The sequence below is a fragment of the Lepeophtheirus salmonis genome, chromosome 5 (assembly GCF_016086655.4).
Source record: "Lepeophtheirus salmonis chromosome 5, UVic_Lsal_1.4, whole genome shotgun sequence".
Taxonomy (NCBI): Eukaryota; Metazoa; Arthropoda; class Copepoda; order Siphonostomatoida; family Caligidae; genus Lepeophtheirus; species Lepeophtheirus salmonis.
Genome location: NC_052135.2, coordinates 32,326,291 through 32,344,652, shown reverse-complemented (window position 1 = coordinate 32,344,652; position 18,362 = coordinate 32,326,291). Strand labels below are relative to the sequence as shown.

The window sequence follows — 18,362 nt, the reverse complement described above, 5'->3', positions numbered from 1 at the left end:
GGCGCCCCTGTTAAAAAAGATTTATTACAAATATGTATTTTACGTTGTAAATATCAAATTTGAGCCCCCAATTTATAACGTCATAATTCTTGAAAACAGTCATTTTGAGGCCTAAACAACCAAGTGTTCTAACAATCAAACCCATTTTTTCTTAAATATTAAGGAAAATACTGAACTATTAGATGTCAAAGTGGAAATAAAAAATAAAAGGACTTAAACCTTACTTTTGTATCAAAGATGTATCCTTCTAACGTCTAGTTTTATTTTATATCAGACCCTAATAAGTAATATACATGAAAAATATATTATTACATCGTTATACTATCTTATTTGTACATAACCGATCCAAAAAAAATAAAATACAAATATAGACATTTCTTAAGAATTTTTTACTTAATATTACTGCAATTTAATTCAAGTATCAGTGTTTATCATTGTCATCTAGTAGTATTCAATGCAGGTGTTAAGTATTATTTTTTATTATTAAAGCCATTTGATGAAGTTTCATTCATGTTAATATTTACGAAGTGAAAATATCACATAGAATTCAAATAACAGGTGATCATTAAGATAAGATAATATATAGTTAGCTATAGACTTCTTTAGCCTATTGCAAATTATAGATTTCCTTAATTGGATAAGTTAGCAAATCAACTTGTTGTAGCCAGAGCCCTATAAGAAGAGTTACGTCACTAGATTTCAGCGCCCCCTCGTGAAAGATATCAAATCCCCCAAAAAGAACTTGAATACTAAAAAATAATTTTATTGAGCTTAATTATTATAAAAAATAGGGAATAACTACTTTAATAATATATTTTAATTTTAATTTACACATTCACATACTTCAGCTTACAAAAGTTGAAGAAGCTATTCTATTTTCTTAGATAATCGCAGTTTGCATTCGTAAATGTATGTGCATTCTTATACTGCCATACTTAAGACACATTAAAAAAATAAAATTTTATGACATTTGGCGATATTTATAGACGACTCAATTAATGGAACCACTACTTCAGTGATTGAGTATACATTTTTTTGAATTGATTGACATAGGATTTGAATAAAACCTCTACTTTTTACAAATTGATCCGAAGAGTTATAGGGCTCTGGTTGTAGCAAGTTGTGTTGTAGTTCGAGTCGGACTCAAAAGTTGACTGTTTCTTCCCTAACTTTATTTATAATAAAGGAAGAAAAGATTTAAATCAAGGAGGCAGTTTTTTTATGACTAAATACTAAATAGTAAATTCTGATAGTCGGGAGGTGAAAATACGATTAAAATGAGCTCTTCTTTCTCATACGACCCTAGTCTTCCACTCACTGACGGCAGTGTTCTCCCTGAAGATCGTGCGGAGGTGATTTTAAGTGGTTCTGGAGCAGATTCTCATTTGGTAAGTTGATTGATTTTTGGCTTTTGAGATTGTATTTAATTGGATTCGACTCTCCGTAGGTTCCGTCCGTGTCCACTGGATCTTCCATCTGTACAATGCGAGAATATGAAGATGAGCTCAGCTTCTTTAAGAGAGAGAACCTGAATTTGAAGTTGCGTATCTACATGATGGAGGACTCGTATGGGTTCCATACAAGTGATGACGATCAGAAAAAGGCCCACAAGTAGATTGCTCAAGGTCTTGCTCATGACTCCTTTTTCTATTCTTATTCCTTTCAGGCTGAATGTTGATCTTCGCGTGGAAAATGAAGAGTTAAAGAAGGAATTATCCGATAAAAAGGATTTATTAGGTGAGGCCTATTCCGCTCTGAGTAACTTTGAAGAGGTCTACAAAAGCGCAGAGTCAAAGTCTCAAGATCTAGAAGAAGAAAATGAGAAACTAAGGGAAATGAATAAAAAGCTACTGAGCACAGCAAAAAGATTGACTAAAGGTGGAGCGGATCTAGACATTGGCGTTGAGTTATTAGAAGATGCTTTTGGAACTCTAAGTGAAGAGGATTCTCCTTTTCAAGTCGATAAAATGGAGGAATTGTTGAAGAATATTTTAATCATCATATTTGAGGATGAAAGTCCTCCTCAAGATGAAATTGAGCTCAAGGAGGCTATTAAAAAGAAAATACAGGCAGTTAAACCAGGCAATATTCATAACGTGGATGATAAAAATGGGAATGATAATGAAGATCAGCAGTTGTCTGAAATTACTCATTTGATTCAAGGTATTTCAAAGGATGTCTCCAATAGTCCAGGATGCCAGCCATTTCAATTCGAACTCTCCACGGATCTTGTTCAGAATGTTAAAAATGTTCGTAGTAAGATCATTGAATTTATTGAAACCATTAGAATTAAGGATCAGTTGTTGTATCGGCTAGAAGATGAGTTAGAACTTGAGAAAAAATCAAACGAAAGGTTAGAAACTAATTTAAGTGCGAAGAATAAATCGAACAAACAATTTGAAATAGAGGTAGATACAAAATTAAAGGAAATTTTAGTCTTAACGAAAGAGTCCGAAGCTAAATCTGAAAAATTAACCAAGTCTTACGAATTTTGCCAAAGCTTAACCAAAGCTCTTGCTGAACAGAAAGGTCACGTTGAAAAGTTAAAGAAGGATGTTAAAAATAGAGACACTATTGTCAAAAAATTAACAGATGAATATAATGATCTCAAAGCTAAAGTTAGAGCTAAAGTAGATGTTGCTCAAAATAATAAAAACGATCTAGAAGAGTCTAAGAAACAAAGACACGTTATCTCTAATACTCAAGATATTCATGATGTAGTCCAAAAGCTATCTATCATTAAGAGTAAAGAAATTTGTGATAAAATTAAAGAATACAGATCTTTGTACATTCGTCAAGGATGTAACTATGCAATGCAGTGTTATCAAAATCGTATGAAAGGAATACAAAATGATGTTAGTTCAGCGGTGAAACTAATGAGAGGAAGGCTTGAAGAATTAGCCGAATTTTTGCAGCGAGTTCTTGAGTCCAATGAATCCAATGAAATTGAAAGGCGAATGTCGAAAGATTTTCTTCAATCTCTTCAGACTAGTCTAAATGAAACACGTCGTTTTTCAACATCCTTGCTTAATGAGTCTTCAATCTTGAATGAAAGTCTGCAACTTGGAGAAAATATTATGGATGAAATTGAATCTGCCTTTTCAGTAAAGAACAAATCTATCGAATCTATTTTAAGTGAATGTGATTTGTTGAAAGGTGAATTAAGTAATGATGATATGGATTTCCTTGAAAATATTCAAAAAGAAATTATTGAAAAAGTCATATGTATAATAGTCCCTGGCAACTCAGCGGAAGTAAATGAACTCAAGTCTAGTCTGGAAGAAGAACGGCTGCTTGTCGAAAAAATGTCTGAAATTCAATTGGAACTCAAGAAACAAATTGATATTACAAAAGATGAATCGGAATTGAAATCTGAAGAGTTAAATCGTATATACAAAGAAGTAAACGCAAAAAGTTTAAGACTCAAACTTGTTGAGGAACAAATTAATTCGCTTTCTAAGCAAGTGAAAGAATTTGAAGATAGAGAAGACCATATTAAATCTTCATATTTGGAAGATATTCAAAATTTAAAATCAGAACTTTCAGAATCTGCTTCTTCAAAACTACATTTACAAAATGAATTAGAGTCACTTCAAGAAGAAAAGAACAAGATCATTGAGTGTTGCTCTGAAAATGAAAACTTGAAAGATCAGCTAAGAAAAACTAAAGAAGAATTAGATGCTATCAATGAAATTTTGGCAAATGACAAAGCTAAACGGGCTGATATTGAGAAACAAATGACAAAACAGTTAATGAAAACTAGAAAAGTACTCAAACAAACTCGTCAAATTGGATCTCAGGAAGTGAATAATAAGGAGAATTGAATATAACTGAAGATTCTATTATAGATTCAGAAGATTATTTGAAGCAACAAGATATTAAATATATTAATTTTTTGTATATTTTTTAATGTATATCTGTGATGTTTGTTTAAAAGCCACTTTTCGGTTATAAAGTTCCTCCTTGTAATTAGTTAATACATTCATTGTTTTACTAAATCTGTACATATTACCTTAATTTAAAAAAATCTTTTTTTATATATATAAATATTATAATATGAATGACAAAACTTTAAAATCAAGGAATTCGATATTTTAGTTACTTTGAAGTATTTAAAAAACCTATATTTGTGACTTATAATATAAATTATAAAGTATAAATTTAATAAAATCTCTCTGTTTCAATAATATTTTTTTCATTTACTGATTAAATACATTAATTGTTTGAAACAGCATATGTTTTAAAGTTTGAGATGGATAGGTATACATAATTTAATTATATAAATTATACATATTTTTAGACTTTAACAACATAATGAATTCGGAATATAAACGGAAGAACAGATTTCCCAAATCTTTCTACATATATATAATTAAACGCAAAATGGGGGGGGGGGAACTTAAACTATTTTAATAAATACGAGAGAAAATTAGTTAGTAGAACATAATTTTATAACACCACTTTATACATAAATAAATTTAAACCCTCATTAGTTTTTGAAGCTCATAACATATTATCGATTAATAGTTATGTTCTCCAATTAATTTTAAGAAAGTTTGAGCTGATTTGTTGATTATAAAAATATTCCGAAGTTGATGATTGAATCAAACCCATATATCTCTTTAATCTCTTGGGTTCTAAAATTGGAATAGTTTTTATAAGATTTATTTAGTGTAATACTAAAAGTAATACAATACCACATTCCTTGACATCGTCATGGATAGATCATCATAATCTGGAAGCAGCTCTAACATGATATAATGGTCTTTGAAAGGTCAACACTGTAGCGTTGACGTTAATCCGTCTCTGTTAAGTATTACATATATTTTATAGGCAATTATAAATTATGATAATAATTGAAAAACGACCTACGGAGAAGAAAATAAGTATTTAATGGCTTGCCGATTTTGTAAGTTTGCTCACTGAATAAGAAAAGAATGTTTTATAATTTGAATTATAGGTTTATTTTAATAGTGAGGGACATTTGATTATATCAACAAAACAAGTGTTTGCAAGAAGAAAATCTCCCACTTCAAGCGTGGGGGTTGAAATATATATATGGGAGTGTTTCTCTGCGAAGAAGAGATGACCCTTCACCACATCGAAGGGTGGATGGACCTTCCTCGGGGATATCCTTGGTGACATCCTCCTTACCCCAGGGCAAGGAACTGAAAAGGGATCTTCTAGCACGGCAATGAGAATAACCACAAACTTAAGACCAGGGCAAGAAAGGAGCAAATAAAAAAGAAGAGCACATTAGGGTCATGGAGTAAACAAAAAAAAAACATTTTCGGAAACAGAGCATAGATAATAATTAAATTAAAAAAATATTTTTTTTACTATTTACTGTGATTGATAAATGATAATTAAAGTATATCATGAAATTACACACAAAAAAAAACATAATTTAATATAATATATTTATATATAGTACGAGTATATATAATAAAAATGGGGTGTAACAAGTCTCCTTCATAGTGTTTGAATCAGAATAAATGATGTGAACTGAATATTGAACTGATTAATATATTGCAAGCATGTTAATTAATTGAACAACATGCTAGACTATGATATTTAATAAAATTAAATTAAAATCTCATGTTTTATAATAGAAATATATATCAATAAACACTTTCCTAAAATGTTTACTTTTAGTGTCAACAATGTCAATGTCGAAATTCTCTATAACTAAGCTTTAGGCAACCCGGATTCTTAGGTAGTTTGACATTTTAAAGTTATTGGCAGTGTAACATGTCTCTTCCGTAACAAGTATCCTCACTCTCCCCTATACTACAGTACTAAAGTAGTCCCTACCTAAGCTAAGAAAACCTCTCATTTCTCGATAGTTTTGGTTGCAATGCATATTCTATTCTGCTATTGCATATAAATAGTTATTGTATCTTGTATAAAATCATCTTATACTTATATTAATGAACTGAAGAGTATAATGGAAAATACAGTGAGGGAAAAGGAATTTCTCATTCTCCATCCAAAAATCCTTCATTGAAACTCTTGTGTTCAATCCTCCTAAAGTCAACTCCTAATTTAAGTTAACTCTTTCCTTGATAAGAGCCCTTTAGAGTTTTTAATGCATATAACGCACGAATCACTACTAAATAGTCCCATCACAAATTCTGGATGTACTGGAAATATGGACAATGAATCATTGTCCATATTGACAGTGGTTGTAAGGCTCTTATCCCCCGTCCTTTAACCCCCCCCCCCACAATTACCTAATTTTACCACCGAGCAATCTACTCCCCAGCATTTTACCACCTATAAAATAAATAGCAACCATACGACCAAACATTAACAACTATATATATAAAACGTAATTATTAATTTAATTCGTTAATTTAACTTAATGACGTAAGTATTAGGGATGTTTCAGACTTCTCTTGACCTGATCACAGCTGTCATCTCTTGAAAATTAAAGAGGAGTTTTCAATTAACTATACATTTATTTATTGTTACTATAATAATTAATAGTATAATAATACATTCATATTTAAGATACAATAGTGAATTATTACCAAAGGTGGGAACTTGGACTCAAGGCTTGCGACTCCACTAGTAGTTGAGTCCATATTTTGAAGAGCATCTCACAATCAAAGACTCGAGAGTTGACTTAGACTCCATAGCTATGTCTTACAATTAAACTGAACTCCAAAGCTAGTATATTGTGCTCTCGAGAAAAGCCTTAACAGTTTGGACCCCGTATTATAGTTATGGACTTGAAATGAAATTATATTTTACGTGGACTTGCAGTATAAGGACTTTGTCCCAACTCTGATTAATGCTGTGTCGTAAGCTGCAGAAGTGGAAACGACATTCATAAATCTTTGGAAGCTATGGGTTAAAGATATATGTAGAAATGATTAGACACCTACTAGAATTCAAGTGGGGGTTCATAACATTTCTGAATAACGACTTGAAGAAGAACCTATTCAAAAACAACTCGTATCATTTTACATGTCATGAACTAATAAAAAGAAACTAACTAAAAAAGACGTATGTAGTTCCATCAATATTTGTAACCGAAACACACGAATTGGGTATCTTCAGAAACAAGACACAGGAAATCATTGAAATAATTAAATGAACAAATAGACAAGTTTCACTCATTCAAACAACTTCAAAGCTTGTGTATATTGTGAGGTTAAATAAAGTTAAGATTGTTTATGGAATTCATAACGTCATAGCTTATTTGAAAGGTAGAAACACTATTATGTGGAACCAAAAGAGATGATTACGAAAATTGAAGAATTGATTTCTTCTAATATCTCGTATACCAATAAGTTAAAGTTTGCAAATTTTGCTCTTCATCATGAATAAGGGTGGAGGAAGACTAATATATACAATGAACATTGTTTTTAAGTGCTATGTGCGTAGTAAAATTGACGATGATGTTTAAATTTATTCAATTAATAGTTTAGAAAACGTAATATAGTTATCATAGTTAAAAAGTCCTTATGTTAATGTGCAAGAAAATAGAAAACACAAGAGACATAGTTATCTTGGAGCAAATAGAAGAGTCAAATGTACTCTTGAATTCATTGTTTGTCTTTAATTCCAAAATTATTATATATAATATTATAATTGTATCTATAATATTGTAGCAAGTAAGTGTGCATTTCATTTCTGTATTCAGGGTCAAATATTATTTTTGCTGAAATAAATTATTGAATTAATTATTTAAACTGGAAAATGTATCCTTCAAAAATAAAGTATCAACTTCAGTTAGTGTTTTTACAAGATCATTATGTAGTAAATTTCATTCAAATAACTAATTAATATGAAATATTATTCTTCGATTGATCATCAATACTAATGTGATTAATTCATAAAATCAGTGTATTTGCACAATTAGCCATATCGATTTAGATTCGCATAATTGAAATTTAAGGATTCAAGACCTAAGCTCACAAGATATTATTACAAACTATAAATTAAGAATAATTTATTATTAGATGTGTGTATTTTTAATAAACTTGTTTAAATTGATTTATTATTTTACGGACTAAAAAGTTAAATTTAATTTCTAGAGTATAACTCCAATAATTTCTTTCTAAATCTGCAGGGAAGTTATATGTGACTATTTGATTTAAAAATTTTAAGTGACTATGTGCTTTAAAAAGTTTAAGCGACTTCTTAACTTTAATAGATCTCTATTTTAATATTTGAATATCGTTGCAATTTCCATACTTATTGACTCAGGAATCTTCTTCTGAACAGCTAAATTGCATGTTAGCACATTGGAATATTACTCTCTCAAAGACCTAGGATCTTTACAAAAATAAATAAATAACTAAATGTGTGACGTACCAAGGTTAATAAAGCTAATTATAAGTTGTTTGTTTGAAGACAATAGTTGAAATGTATACTACCAATTACAAATTAACGGGCCAGTGTTGTCTTTTAATATTTTAGTTTTATGCTAATAACTTCAAATTGCTGTTGTAATTATTTGTAATTAACATATCTTATCTTGTATTTCAGATCCATCCAGAGTCTTATACCTGAATCTGAATTTATCATGTCATAGCTTAAACCCTTAAATATTTCAATGTTATAGATGTATAAATTTCTACCCAAGGAAGAAATCCACTCTACTCTCATATGAACCTTAGCTTGGTTTGGTTCTCTTCTTAATATACATTTTCATCCCATCATCATCCCCGAATATATTAGAAATCGAATATCTCTTGTCGAGGATTAAGTATCTCAGATCTCTTCTTTTGGCCTAATTCTTAAAGAACATGGAAGTATTTACGTCTTTAATGAATGAAAAATGATTTAAGCAAATGAAAAGCAAAACTAAATTTAAAATTAGTCTCTCCATTTACTCAAATGTTTTTATTATTATTCATGTTGTGATAGTAATTAATTTTTTACATTATTATATTTGCGTATGCCATATCTAGTCTCTTATTTTATTCCTTTAGAATATTAGTGTCTGGAAGAGGGAGTATGACTTGCCATTGATCTAATCAAAATATCTATTTTACCACTTCCTCAGAATTTTATTTTTTAAACCAGTCTGAATCATTCTTAGAGAGACAAATTTCATATTTAGATGTTCTTTTAATTCGACAATTGCTAAGGCATAAGATCATTCTTCAATCATTAAGACCAAAAGAAGTGGACTTCTATGTTCTCCAAGAGTCAAGACTAAATGAAGATAGAGAGAATCGAAGGAAGATACTTCTAACTTGATCATTCATCTCAAGAAATGTTCGAAATCAGATTCCAAATTCCACGAGGGACGATGGAATAAAAATTTATCCGATGAAAACTACCACAAATTAAAAGGGAGTAAAGTGGACTCATTCCCTGGGAAAGAGATACCAGGATAAAAAAAATGAAGAGATCCATTCACGATGAGTAAATAATTTTAATATTTTGTTGTGTCTTGACGAGGGAGAGACACAAACTTATTTATAGTTGGAGAGATCCAGGATGACCGAGAGACATGAGGAGAAGATGTCGTTTTCCATCATTTTTTAGCCAAAAAATGGAAATATTATTAATTCTGTATCTTGTTCTAAATTCGACATAACACTTTTACATAAGTTTTATTAATCGTACTTTTAATTTGGTGATTGTCTTAAGGGTGAAAAATGATAATGAACGATAATAGTCCCGAATTACTATAATCCAGGATATTTTAGAATTTTAACTACTGAGAGAAAAACTGAGCTCAGTTTTAGATTCAGTGCTCCAAGATAAATTCGATTATTGGCTTCAATTAATCTCTACAAAATTTCTTCTCTAATTGTTCCTTTGTGTTATAGACTATAGTACACTGCTCATAAAATAGATTATACCTATATCAATTTAAAATTCAACCTCGAAATAAAACGCTATTTTTGAAGTACATGTGTGAAACAATTACAAGAAAGTAACATACGATTGTTTTACGTAAAATTAAGCCGATGTTAGTTTACTATTCTTTGTATAATTCTCTATAATTTCTATTAGATAAACATTTTAATTAACACATTGTAGAGTACGCAAATTAGGATTAATTATTATCAAAATATCCCGGTAAAAAATAAGGTAGCTATTATAGTACTTTGTACAGTTGAACATAATGGGAGGCGCCTTTATTATAAATGCGAGCAATAACAAGTCTTGTTAGATCTGAGTAGAATTGAACTGCAAAAATCTCAAACTTCACCACAGTTTTCTAATTCGTCAATTAAATTTGTGCCAAGTCATTTTGTTTTGAATTAATAGAATATGGATATGCCTTTTCACAGAGAGTATCTGTTATCTTATCCAAAATTTGTTTCCAAGTTGTTAAGAGATATTTGATATGGACTTTGCTTCTCAGTATTAGTTATTACCGTTTCTTCCAGGATCGTATATTTTTGAATAAAAATAAACTGTACTCTGAACTGCAAAGATGTCATGTTACATCAACTATAGTCATGTATATCGTTGCCTGGGCTTCCTCTCTCCTAAGATTATAATTATTATTTTTACCATTAGAGAAATTTTTAAGAATAATGGAATTCCTATAATGTATCAAAGGAATATGACCTAACATTTCTGACTACTATTCAATTAATAATGTTTACTATTTTAAATTATATCATTCCATGTATGTAATCTTAAATTATATTACTAGCGAAATATAAACTTAGCTTTTTGATTTTTAATTTAGTAATCGAGTTAACAAAGAGGTATGAATACTGCCTAATGGAGAATTTGTAGGTTCAGAATGTGAACTCTCCCTCCCTCTTTATCCTACAGATGTACATGAATAGTGTATATTTCATGTTTTATTGCTTTAGTTTTTAATATAAAAATTTACAGACCTGCTAAAGTCACATTATTACTTAAACATGCATTATGAAGTCAGAACATATTGCATTTCAAACTTTGGGAATAAATAGTTTTATACATTATAACTCAACCATAACATAAGTCATCTTATTAATTAAATCGTTTTAGATTTACAAAATTATATTTTGTGAACTATTAGAAAATATATATAATATATTTTTTATTAAATGATTATCTAAATTTCCATACATATTTTTTTAGTATGACAATATATTTGAAATTTAAACACCCTTTTCGGATAAAACTATATTAATCTAGATTAAAAATTCAATAAGGATTCCTTCATCTAAAATGTCATATCTAGAATTGATACGATTACCTTGAAATATTAACCTACCAATGGATATAAGTAAATAAATAATTAATAATATAAAATAAATATTAATTTTCTTACATTTTCATTGTTTAATGTTATTTTTCTTTTCATATTTGCCATTAAAAATAATGAAATTAAAATAAATAATGGGGTTAATTAAGATCTTATGTATCGTTAGTAGAAAATTGAGGGGTATTTTTCTCCATGTATTAATAGTTTCAAATAGAACTAGCTTACGCACTATTTCAATATTCTAAACTACATCATATCAAAAAAATATCGTCTATCACAATATGTAAGTGATGAAGAAAAAATGGTAACAATTTTTTAACAAAGTTAGAAAAGCTTTAGAATACGTAGATGAAGAAAAACAAAACAAAAAACACTGATATAGAAGGATAAATGCCATTTGTTGAAAATTCGATATGTATAAGTAATTCCTAGAAATAGTTTTCAAATGGCAAATTATTAAAAATTTCGTTTCATAAGAAAAAAACCATATTTACATAATATGTACATTAATTACATCCAGTGATTATCCGTTGTATTTCGTACATATAAATCTTTTTTTTCCTGCAATATTTACAAGTCCTACATTTTTTATCTCCTTCTTCAAATATTTACTGTGTAAATCCCACCCTTCGCATAAAAAACTGATTTTATTTCTTTTTCCATGTTATTTAAAAACTTCAGTTGCATATTCATGTGAGAGTCCTTGTTCTGCATCAAAATAGGCTAATAAGCTACTTGTACAATCAAAATAGGAAGGTGAGTCTGACAATAGAAAAGGGTTGGATTACAAATTTTAAAATTAAACAGCTTAATGTTGAGTGATACCTTATAATAAATTAGCCGATAATGTTGAAGAAGTATCATCTTCTTCCAAATAATTAGAAGGTGAAGATAAAAATTATGAAGAATCTTTGGACAAAGTGACGGATGTAGGAGAAGAAATCAACGTAGGCAAGAAATCGTTATGTGGAGGAAAATTAATATTTATTAATTCTTTGTTTGGGAAATTCGTTTCATTTTTTATAGATTTAAAAAAAGTTGTTTCTTTTCAATACAAGAAATCAAAGGAACGACATTTTTCATAAGATATTCAATTATTTCCTCGGATAAGTTTTTTTCTTTATAATATACCCTTCAGAAATCAAGAGAGGCAATTCACTGGACAAGATTCCATATTTTAATATGTTCACAGAAAGAGTTTGTGAACTATCAGACCATTCTTTCACGTGTACAACTCCACGACAAGTAGATTTGAAAGTGAATATGTGATAGTATTTAATTCCTATTGAAGCACAGAAATACTTGTTTACAAATTTCCACCAATTATACCACTGTATTTGTGGACATCCACTCTTCTTAGAAGATATAACATTGAATTTAGTAAATGCTTTGACGACAACTTTTACTAAATCTTCCACACATTCAATTTTTTGTTGATCGTAATAAGATTTGGAAATTACGCCAAAGCGGTCTGACAAAAACCTTGAATGATTTTCAACAAGAAAGTGTATAGAAACTTCAAATGAAGTTGACACAAATGACCATGTGTGCTACAAAAGCCATAATGATATAATTTTTATTGTGGCCTCTGTAAAGGAAATTAACTGTTATAACTAGAAGAACTTTCCATCTTATTCTAACATTCTTACCCACAGCTATCACATTGAATTTCAAGACGCAGAACACCATTTATACGCTGTAATTCATGATATAAGAGAGATACCACACAATTTGAGCCTTTCTTAATTATTTCCTAAAATTATTATAGAACAAGATTACATAGACTGAAAACATTACACAAAAATGTATCTTTTTCTTTCATTCTCAATAGCAAAAGTGTTAACTTAATATAGAGAAATGAAATGTGTCTTTCCTATTTGAATGGACGAGTAAGGAATTGATTTAGCTTCAGAAAAGTCCATAGTTAATAACGTAACAGATTCTTGATAATTTTTAGCGTATTCAACCCTCCTATTGAATCTCTGCGTTCACTTTGGACATGGTACATGTGCTCCTTAATACTGTCGCTAATATTTAATGTCCAATCAACCAAATGATTTTTTTTTTGCATAGATTATCTGAATAATGAGGCCAATTCTTGAGAATGATCATAATAAATATGGCAAACATCGCTTCGCTTTCCCATAATACCCAATTCGTGACACACAGTCTTCCAATGACGAATAAATTTGGATATACTGCAATATTTATCGTATCCTTGATCCAAACATGATTTGTTTATATTTACTATATACAACTTCCCTATTTCAAAAACTTGGGAAACGAATTGCTTAAGATCATAATGAGATGCAACTCTTCCAGTACAAAAGACTATGATCCTTCATTAGGTTCTCCAAAAAAACTTTTAATACTTTCTCTTCTTTCATTAATATTTCGATTGTCTGGGTTTTTAGATGGATTTCCAGTTAACTTATGTTGCTTATGAGTGAACCCATTTTTCAAATAATGAATGTAAAGTACCTGAACTCTATATTTCCCCTTTGCCATGAGGAAAGAAAAAGTTGTAATCGTCCACTAATTTGGAATTTGATCTTTTCATATCCAGGGCACCAAAATGTCCAAACACATAGGCTTCATGACTCAATGGAGAAATAGAAGACATTTCTAGGCATTGATCTCGCCGAAAAGAAATAAATTCATAATCAAACCAATTAAAACAAGGAGTTTTGTTTCCTAATGGATCCAATGACCCTAAATAACAGGAACAACCGTATTCGGGATACTATTGAATTCTAGGTTCTTTTTCTACATCCACATCAAGAAATGTGACGTCTCCATGCTCCAAAGTTCGGATATCAGAGAATTCATGACGAAAACATATTATTTATATTAATAAAATGGCGTCAAAGGATTTAAAATATAACAATACAGACAGTAATTTCATTTCAGATGAGGCAGTGAAGAACCTAAAATTTATATTCGTCCTTATTATATAATTTCACGTCGTACCATCTTTAAAAGGCTATTGCTGCTCCTCTGAAGCATTATATCTATACTTTAAAAAAATGCATTCAAATTAAACTAGAGATTCTAAGCAACACAATTTTTTTGCGGTTTTTAGAAATTCTGTCTAAAAGTGATAAATTTCATGTTACAAGAATAGTCTTTTCCTTTCTTAAGGAACAAAAATAGCTAGAAATTTAAAAACCTCTTTTTCTCCTTTCCACATATTTTTTTAGGAGTTGATTTCTTGTGATGGCTTCACATGTATAAATCATTAGTTAGATTTATAATTAAACTTCCTTTTGTTTTCATTAGTAATGGGACGATTTAAAAAAATTCCTATGCCAATTCCGATAAGATTCTAGTAAAAATTACACATACCAATTCCAATTCTGACTCTGTAACATTTTAAATAACAATGAAAAAATTTGACAAACAAAATTTCAAATATACATTTTTTGAATTTTTTTTTTCAAATATACGATTTTTGAAAAAAAAAATTCAAGTATACAATTTGTTATTTAAATTTTTTTTTAATCTACACTGATTAACAAAAAAATAATTTTTCATAGAATAATATTTGATGAATTAAAAAGAGGTTGTGTGAGTTTTTAGAGAAAGTTTCGAAATAATTAAATTAGGTCAAGGAATACCTGACGTCTAAAACTTACATTTAATATTGTTATTTAAGCCATAGAACACGGAATGCTATTTAAAAAGAAATTAATGGCAGAAAGTTGGGTCTTTTTAAAATAACGTTTTTAATGTATCATTTCAAATCATTACCATATTTTGAAATGAAATATGGATATGGATAAAAATTAATGTCAATAACAATTGATATAGAACATTCCAGCATTCAACGACTCATAAAGTTATTTCGAATAAATTTCCTACAAAATGAGTCCACTCATACCTAAAATCAAGTCTTATTTAGAAGCTAGTATTTTTTCCATCTTTTTTACAATTGTATTATATTATAGGTAAAACTAAAGAATACACCTTATATTACAACTTAAAAGATTTGTAGTTAAAAAGCTTGATTTTGATTTATTATTTCAGTTGAACTTTTAATTTTTTTTATAAAATATTTAATAAATTATGGTATTGTAATGTCGCGTGAAAATATTTCAAAATTTAATATAACTAGAATGGACACTCGGTTTAGTACAAAAACCTCGCACTAAAATGAATTTGATTTATGTATCTCAATTTGTTCCAAAATTATGTTTGATTTGCATTTTTAAGATGTTGTGTTATTTTGACCTCTCAAAAATGTAATCTTAAAAGGTCTCTTACTGCGGCCATATATAATCTTTTCACAAAGTTTGATCAAATCGATCCGTAACTTTTACCGTTATCCTGATGTCTAACAAACAAACAGAGACAAAACATAATCTCCATTGCAACTTCTTGGCAGATGTAGTTATGTCAATTATTAGACTAATTGTAAAAAGTAATGAATATTTTAAAGGCTGGAAAAGTTCAGAAATTAAATATAAATAAGTCTATTAAATTGCTTACATCTTATCAATAAATTCTAATAAAATTCATTGTTGGGGTTAATCTTAGCAAGTTTTCCTTTTCCTTTTGATACTCGAGGTTGAGAGTAAATGAAAAAATTAGTGGGGAATGAGGTAACTCCTTGAATTAAATTATGAGAGGAATTAAAACCTTGGTTATGGGAAAAGTCCAATCCTGCATCATGTTAGTATCTAGTAATGTATGTACTTAGGTCAAAAGTTGCAGGGGTGTCTGCAGGATTATGTATTTTTTTTTTTGGGGGGGCGGGGAGGGGAGCTTGATTTTTATAATTTAAGAAAAAAAAATCTTAAATTAAAAATTTTCGAAAAAAATGTCATATTTTATATTTTTTTGATTTATTTTTTTTAAATCTACAGTTATGCACAAAAATTTTCAATAATTACATTTTCGTCTACTACATAATCTAACCGACTGTACTTTTTTAAGAGAAGAGATCCTTCAAAAAAAATTTATCCCTATTTTCGTTTCAAAATTTTCATTCCGACCAAAAAAATTCCCCTCCTGCCAACCCCCCTGTGAACGCCCCTGAGTCGGTAGATTGTTCCCTGAAAGTCAATATTTTCTATGATTCTATTTTATGGCATATCTAGATGGTTGTTTGATGCTAAGAATAGAAGAAAAGAAAGAGAGTTTATTTTATTAAAGATAATTATTGAGAACCTGCTTATTTCGTTCCTTTTTTTTTTTTTGTATCCAATGATTTATATTGTTAAATACATGGTTTTGTTGTAATAACCATTCTATATACACCATAAAATTTGTAATAATCATCATTCTCTTGATTTAGTAAATATTATGTAGATGGTTCATTCTCCGAGTTTTTTTTTACCTCCTCTTATGTACATACTTATAATATAAAGATAGGTATGTACATATATATTCACGTATATGTCTTTGAACATAATAATAATTACATATGATTATGTAGGGAGGTGGAGGGATAGCATCATTTATCCTCGAGGAATATAATTAAAATTAAAGACTCATACCTTGTAAAATCAAGATTCGTCAACACATGAAAAAGAGCAACAAAAGATTAATAAAAACGATGATAATTACATAATATATAATTTCCGTAAATTGCATAATTTAACTTTGATCACTATAATTGGCACAAATTATAGCTCTTTTACTCTCTCCACTTTTTACACTTGATTTGATCCAATCACAGACCATACCAATAGAAATGATGTGAATCAAGATGAAAGCGTTTTTATTTAAACCTACATAACTCATGATAATTGTTTCTGTTTTCTAATAACTCTTTTAATACAACCGTGGGATAAAAACATAACCTACGACCTCTCAGTTTTTCTTCAAAATGCTTTTCGATTTATACATTGTATGTATGACTAGGACGCATTGTCAAAATCTTTGCAATATTATTGCAATTATGATCATAATAAATATGGAAATAAGCATACCTGAGATAATTATAGTTAATGTAATGAGTATTGCCTTGTCCTTCAGATCCCAATACCATTCAGTCCATGTTGTGAGGATAAAATTGCATCATTTCCTAGTACTTAATGTAAATATGTCAGTATTTTTTTATCATAAGAGTTAATGATAAGTATGGGCACGGTTGGCACTGGGGACAAATATATCAATGCCTCCCTTAGATCTTATGTAATATCCAATTCATCCAGACTGTATTGCTATTTAAGTCTTAAAACTAGTGATGGGACAATTGATCAGAATCAGGTATTTTTTTGTGGAATTGGGATTCGCATTGGAAAATAATGTTTCATTTACAATTCCGATTCTTATTTATTACTGGTATTTAATTATTTATTACTTTTTCAGCTTATGAAAAATAAATTGCCCCCTGCTAAATTTAGGAATTTTGGGTTTTGAAAAGAAAATTTAATATTTCAAAAAAATTTCAAAAAGAAATTAACATTTAAACTTTAATTAAATTTTTTAAATTTTATTCCAAAATTTTTTAAATTTTCCCCGCCCCCCAAAAAAAAAAAATAATAATCCTGCAGACACCCCTGCAACTTTTGACCTAAGTACATACATTACTAGATACTAACATGATGCAGGATTGGACTTTTCCCATAACCAAGGTTTTAATTCCTCTCATAATTTAATTCAAGGAGTTACCTCATTCCCCACTAATTTTTTCATTTACTCTCAACCTCGAGTATCAAAAGGAAAAGGAAAACTTGCTAAGATTAACCCCAACAATGAATTTTATTAGAATTTATTGATAAGATGTAAGCAATTTAATAGACTTATTTATATTTAATTTCTGAACTTTTCCAGCCTTTAAAATATTCATTACTTTTTACAATTAGTCTAATAATTGACATAACTACATCTGCCAAGAAGTTGGAATGGAGATTATGTTTTGTCTCTGTTTGTTTGTTAGACATCAGGATAACGGTAAAAGTTACGGATCGATTTGATCAAACTTTGTGAAAAGATTATATATGGTTGCAGTAAGAGACCTTTTAAGATTACATTTTTGAGAGGTCAAAATAACACAACATCTTAAAAATGCAAATCAACCATAATTTTGGAACAAATTGAGATACATAAATCAAATTCATTTTAGTGCGAGGTTTTTGTACTCAACTGAGTGTCCATTCTAGTTATATTAAATTTTGAAATATTTTCACGCGACATTACAATACCATAATTTATTAAATATTTTATAAAAAAAAAT

General features: G+C 29.1%; 1 protein-coding gene and 2 long non-coding RNA genes across 3 annotated transcripts; 2 read left to right on the top strand and 1 right to left on the bottom strand.

Moving 5' to 3' along the window:
• Positions 1–167: 167 nt before the first annotated feature.
• On the top strand, positions 168–4,184 carry LOC121117360 (uncharacterized). Its single transcript, XM_040711763.2, has 3 exons — positions 168–1,388; positions 1,448–1,611; positions 1,667–4,184. Exons 1-3 carry the CDS (start codon positions 1,278–1,280, stop codon positions 3,822–3,824), a joined length of 2,433 nt encoding a protein of 810 aa, XP_040567697.1. The 5' UTR covers positions 168–1,277; the 3' UTR covers positions 3,825–4,184.
• On the bottom strand, positions 3,859–4,830 carry LOC139905444 (uncharacterized). The gene is made up of 2 exons (XR_011780180.1): positions 4,698–4,830; positions 3,859–4,637 (listed from the first exon to the last, which is right to left on the bottom strand). It is a non-coding gene; the product is annotated as an uncharacterized lncRNA (long non-coding RNA).
• Positions 4,831–6,402: 1,572 nt separating this feature from the next.
• Positions 6,403–9,861, top strand: LOC139905443 (uncharacterized). Its single transcript, XR_011780179.1, has 2 exons — positions 6,403–8,329; positions 8,500–9,861. It is a non-coding gene; the product is annotated as an uncharacterized lncRNA (long non-coding RNA).
• Positions 9,862–18,362: the final 8,501 nt, after the last annotated feature.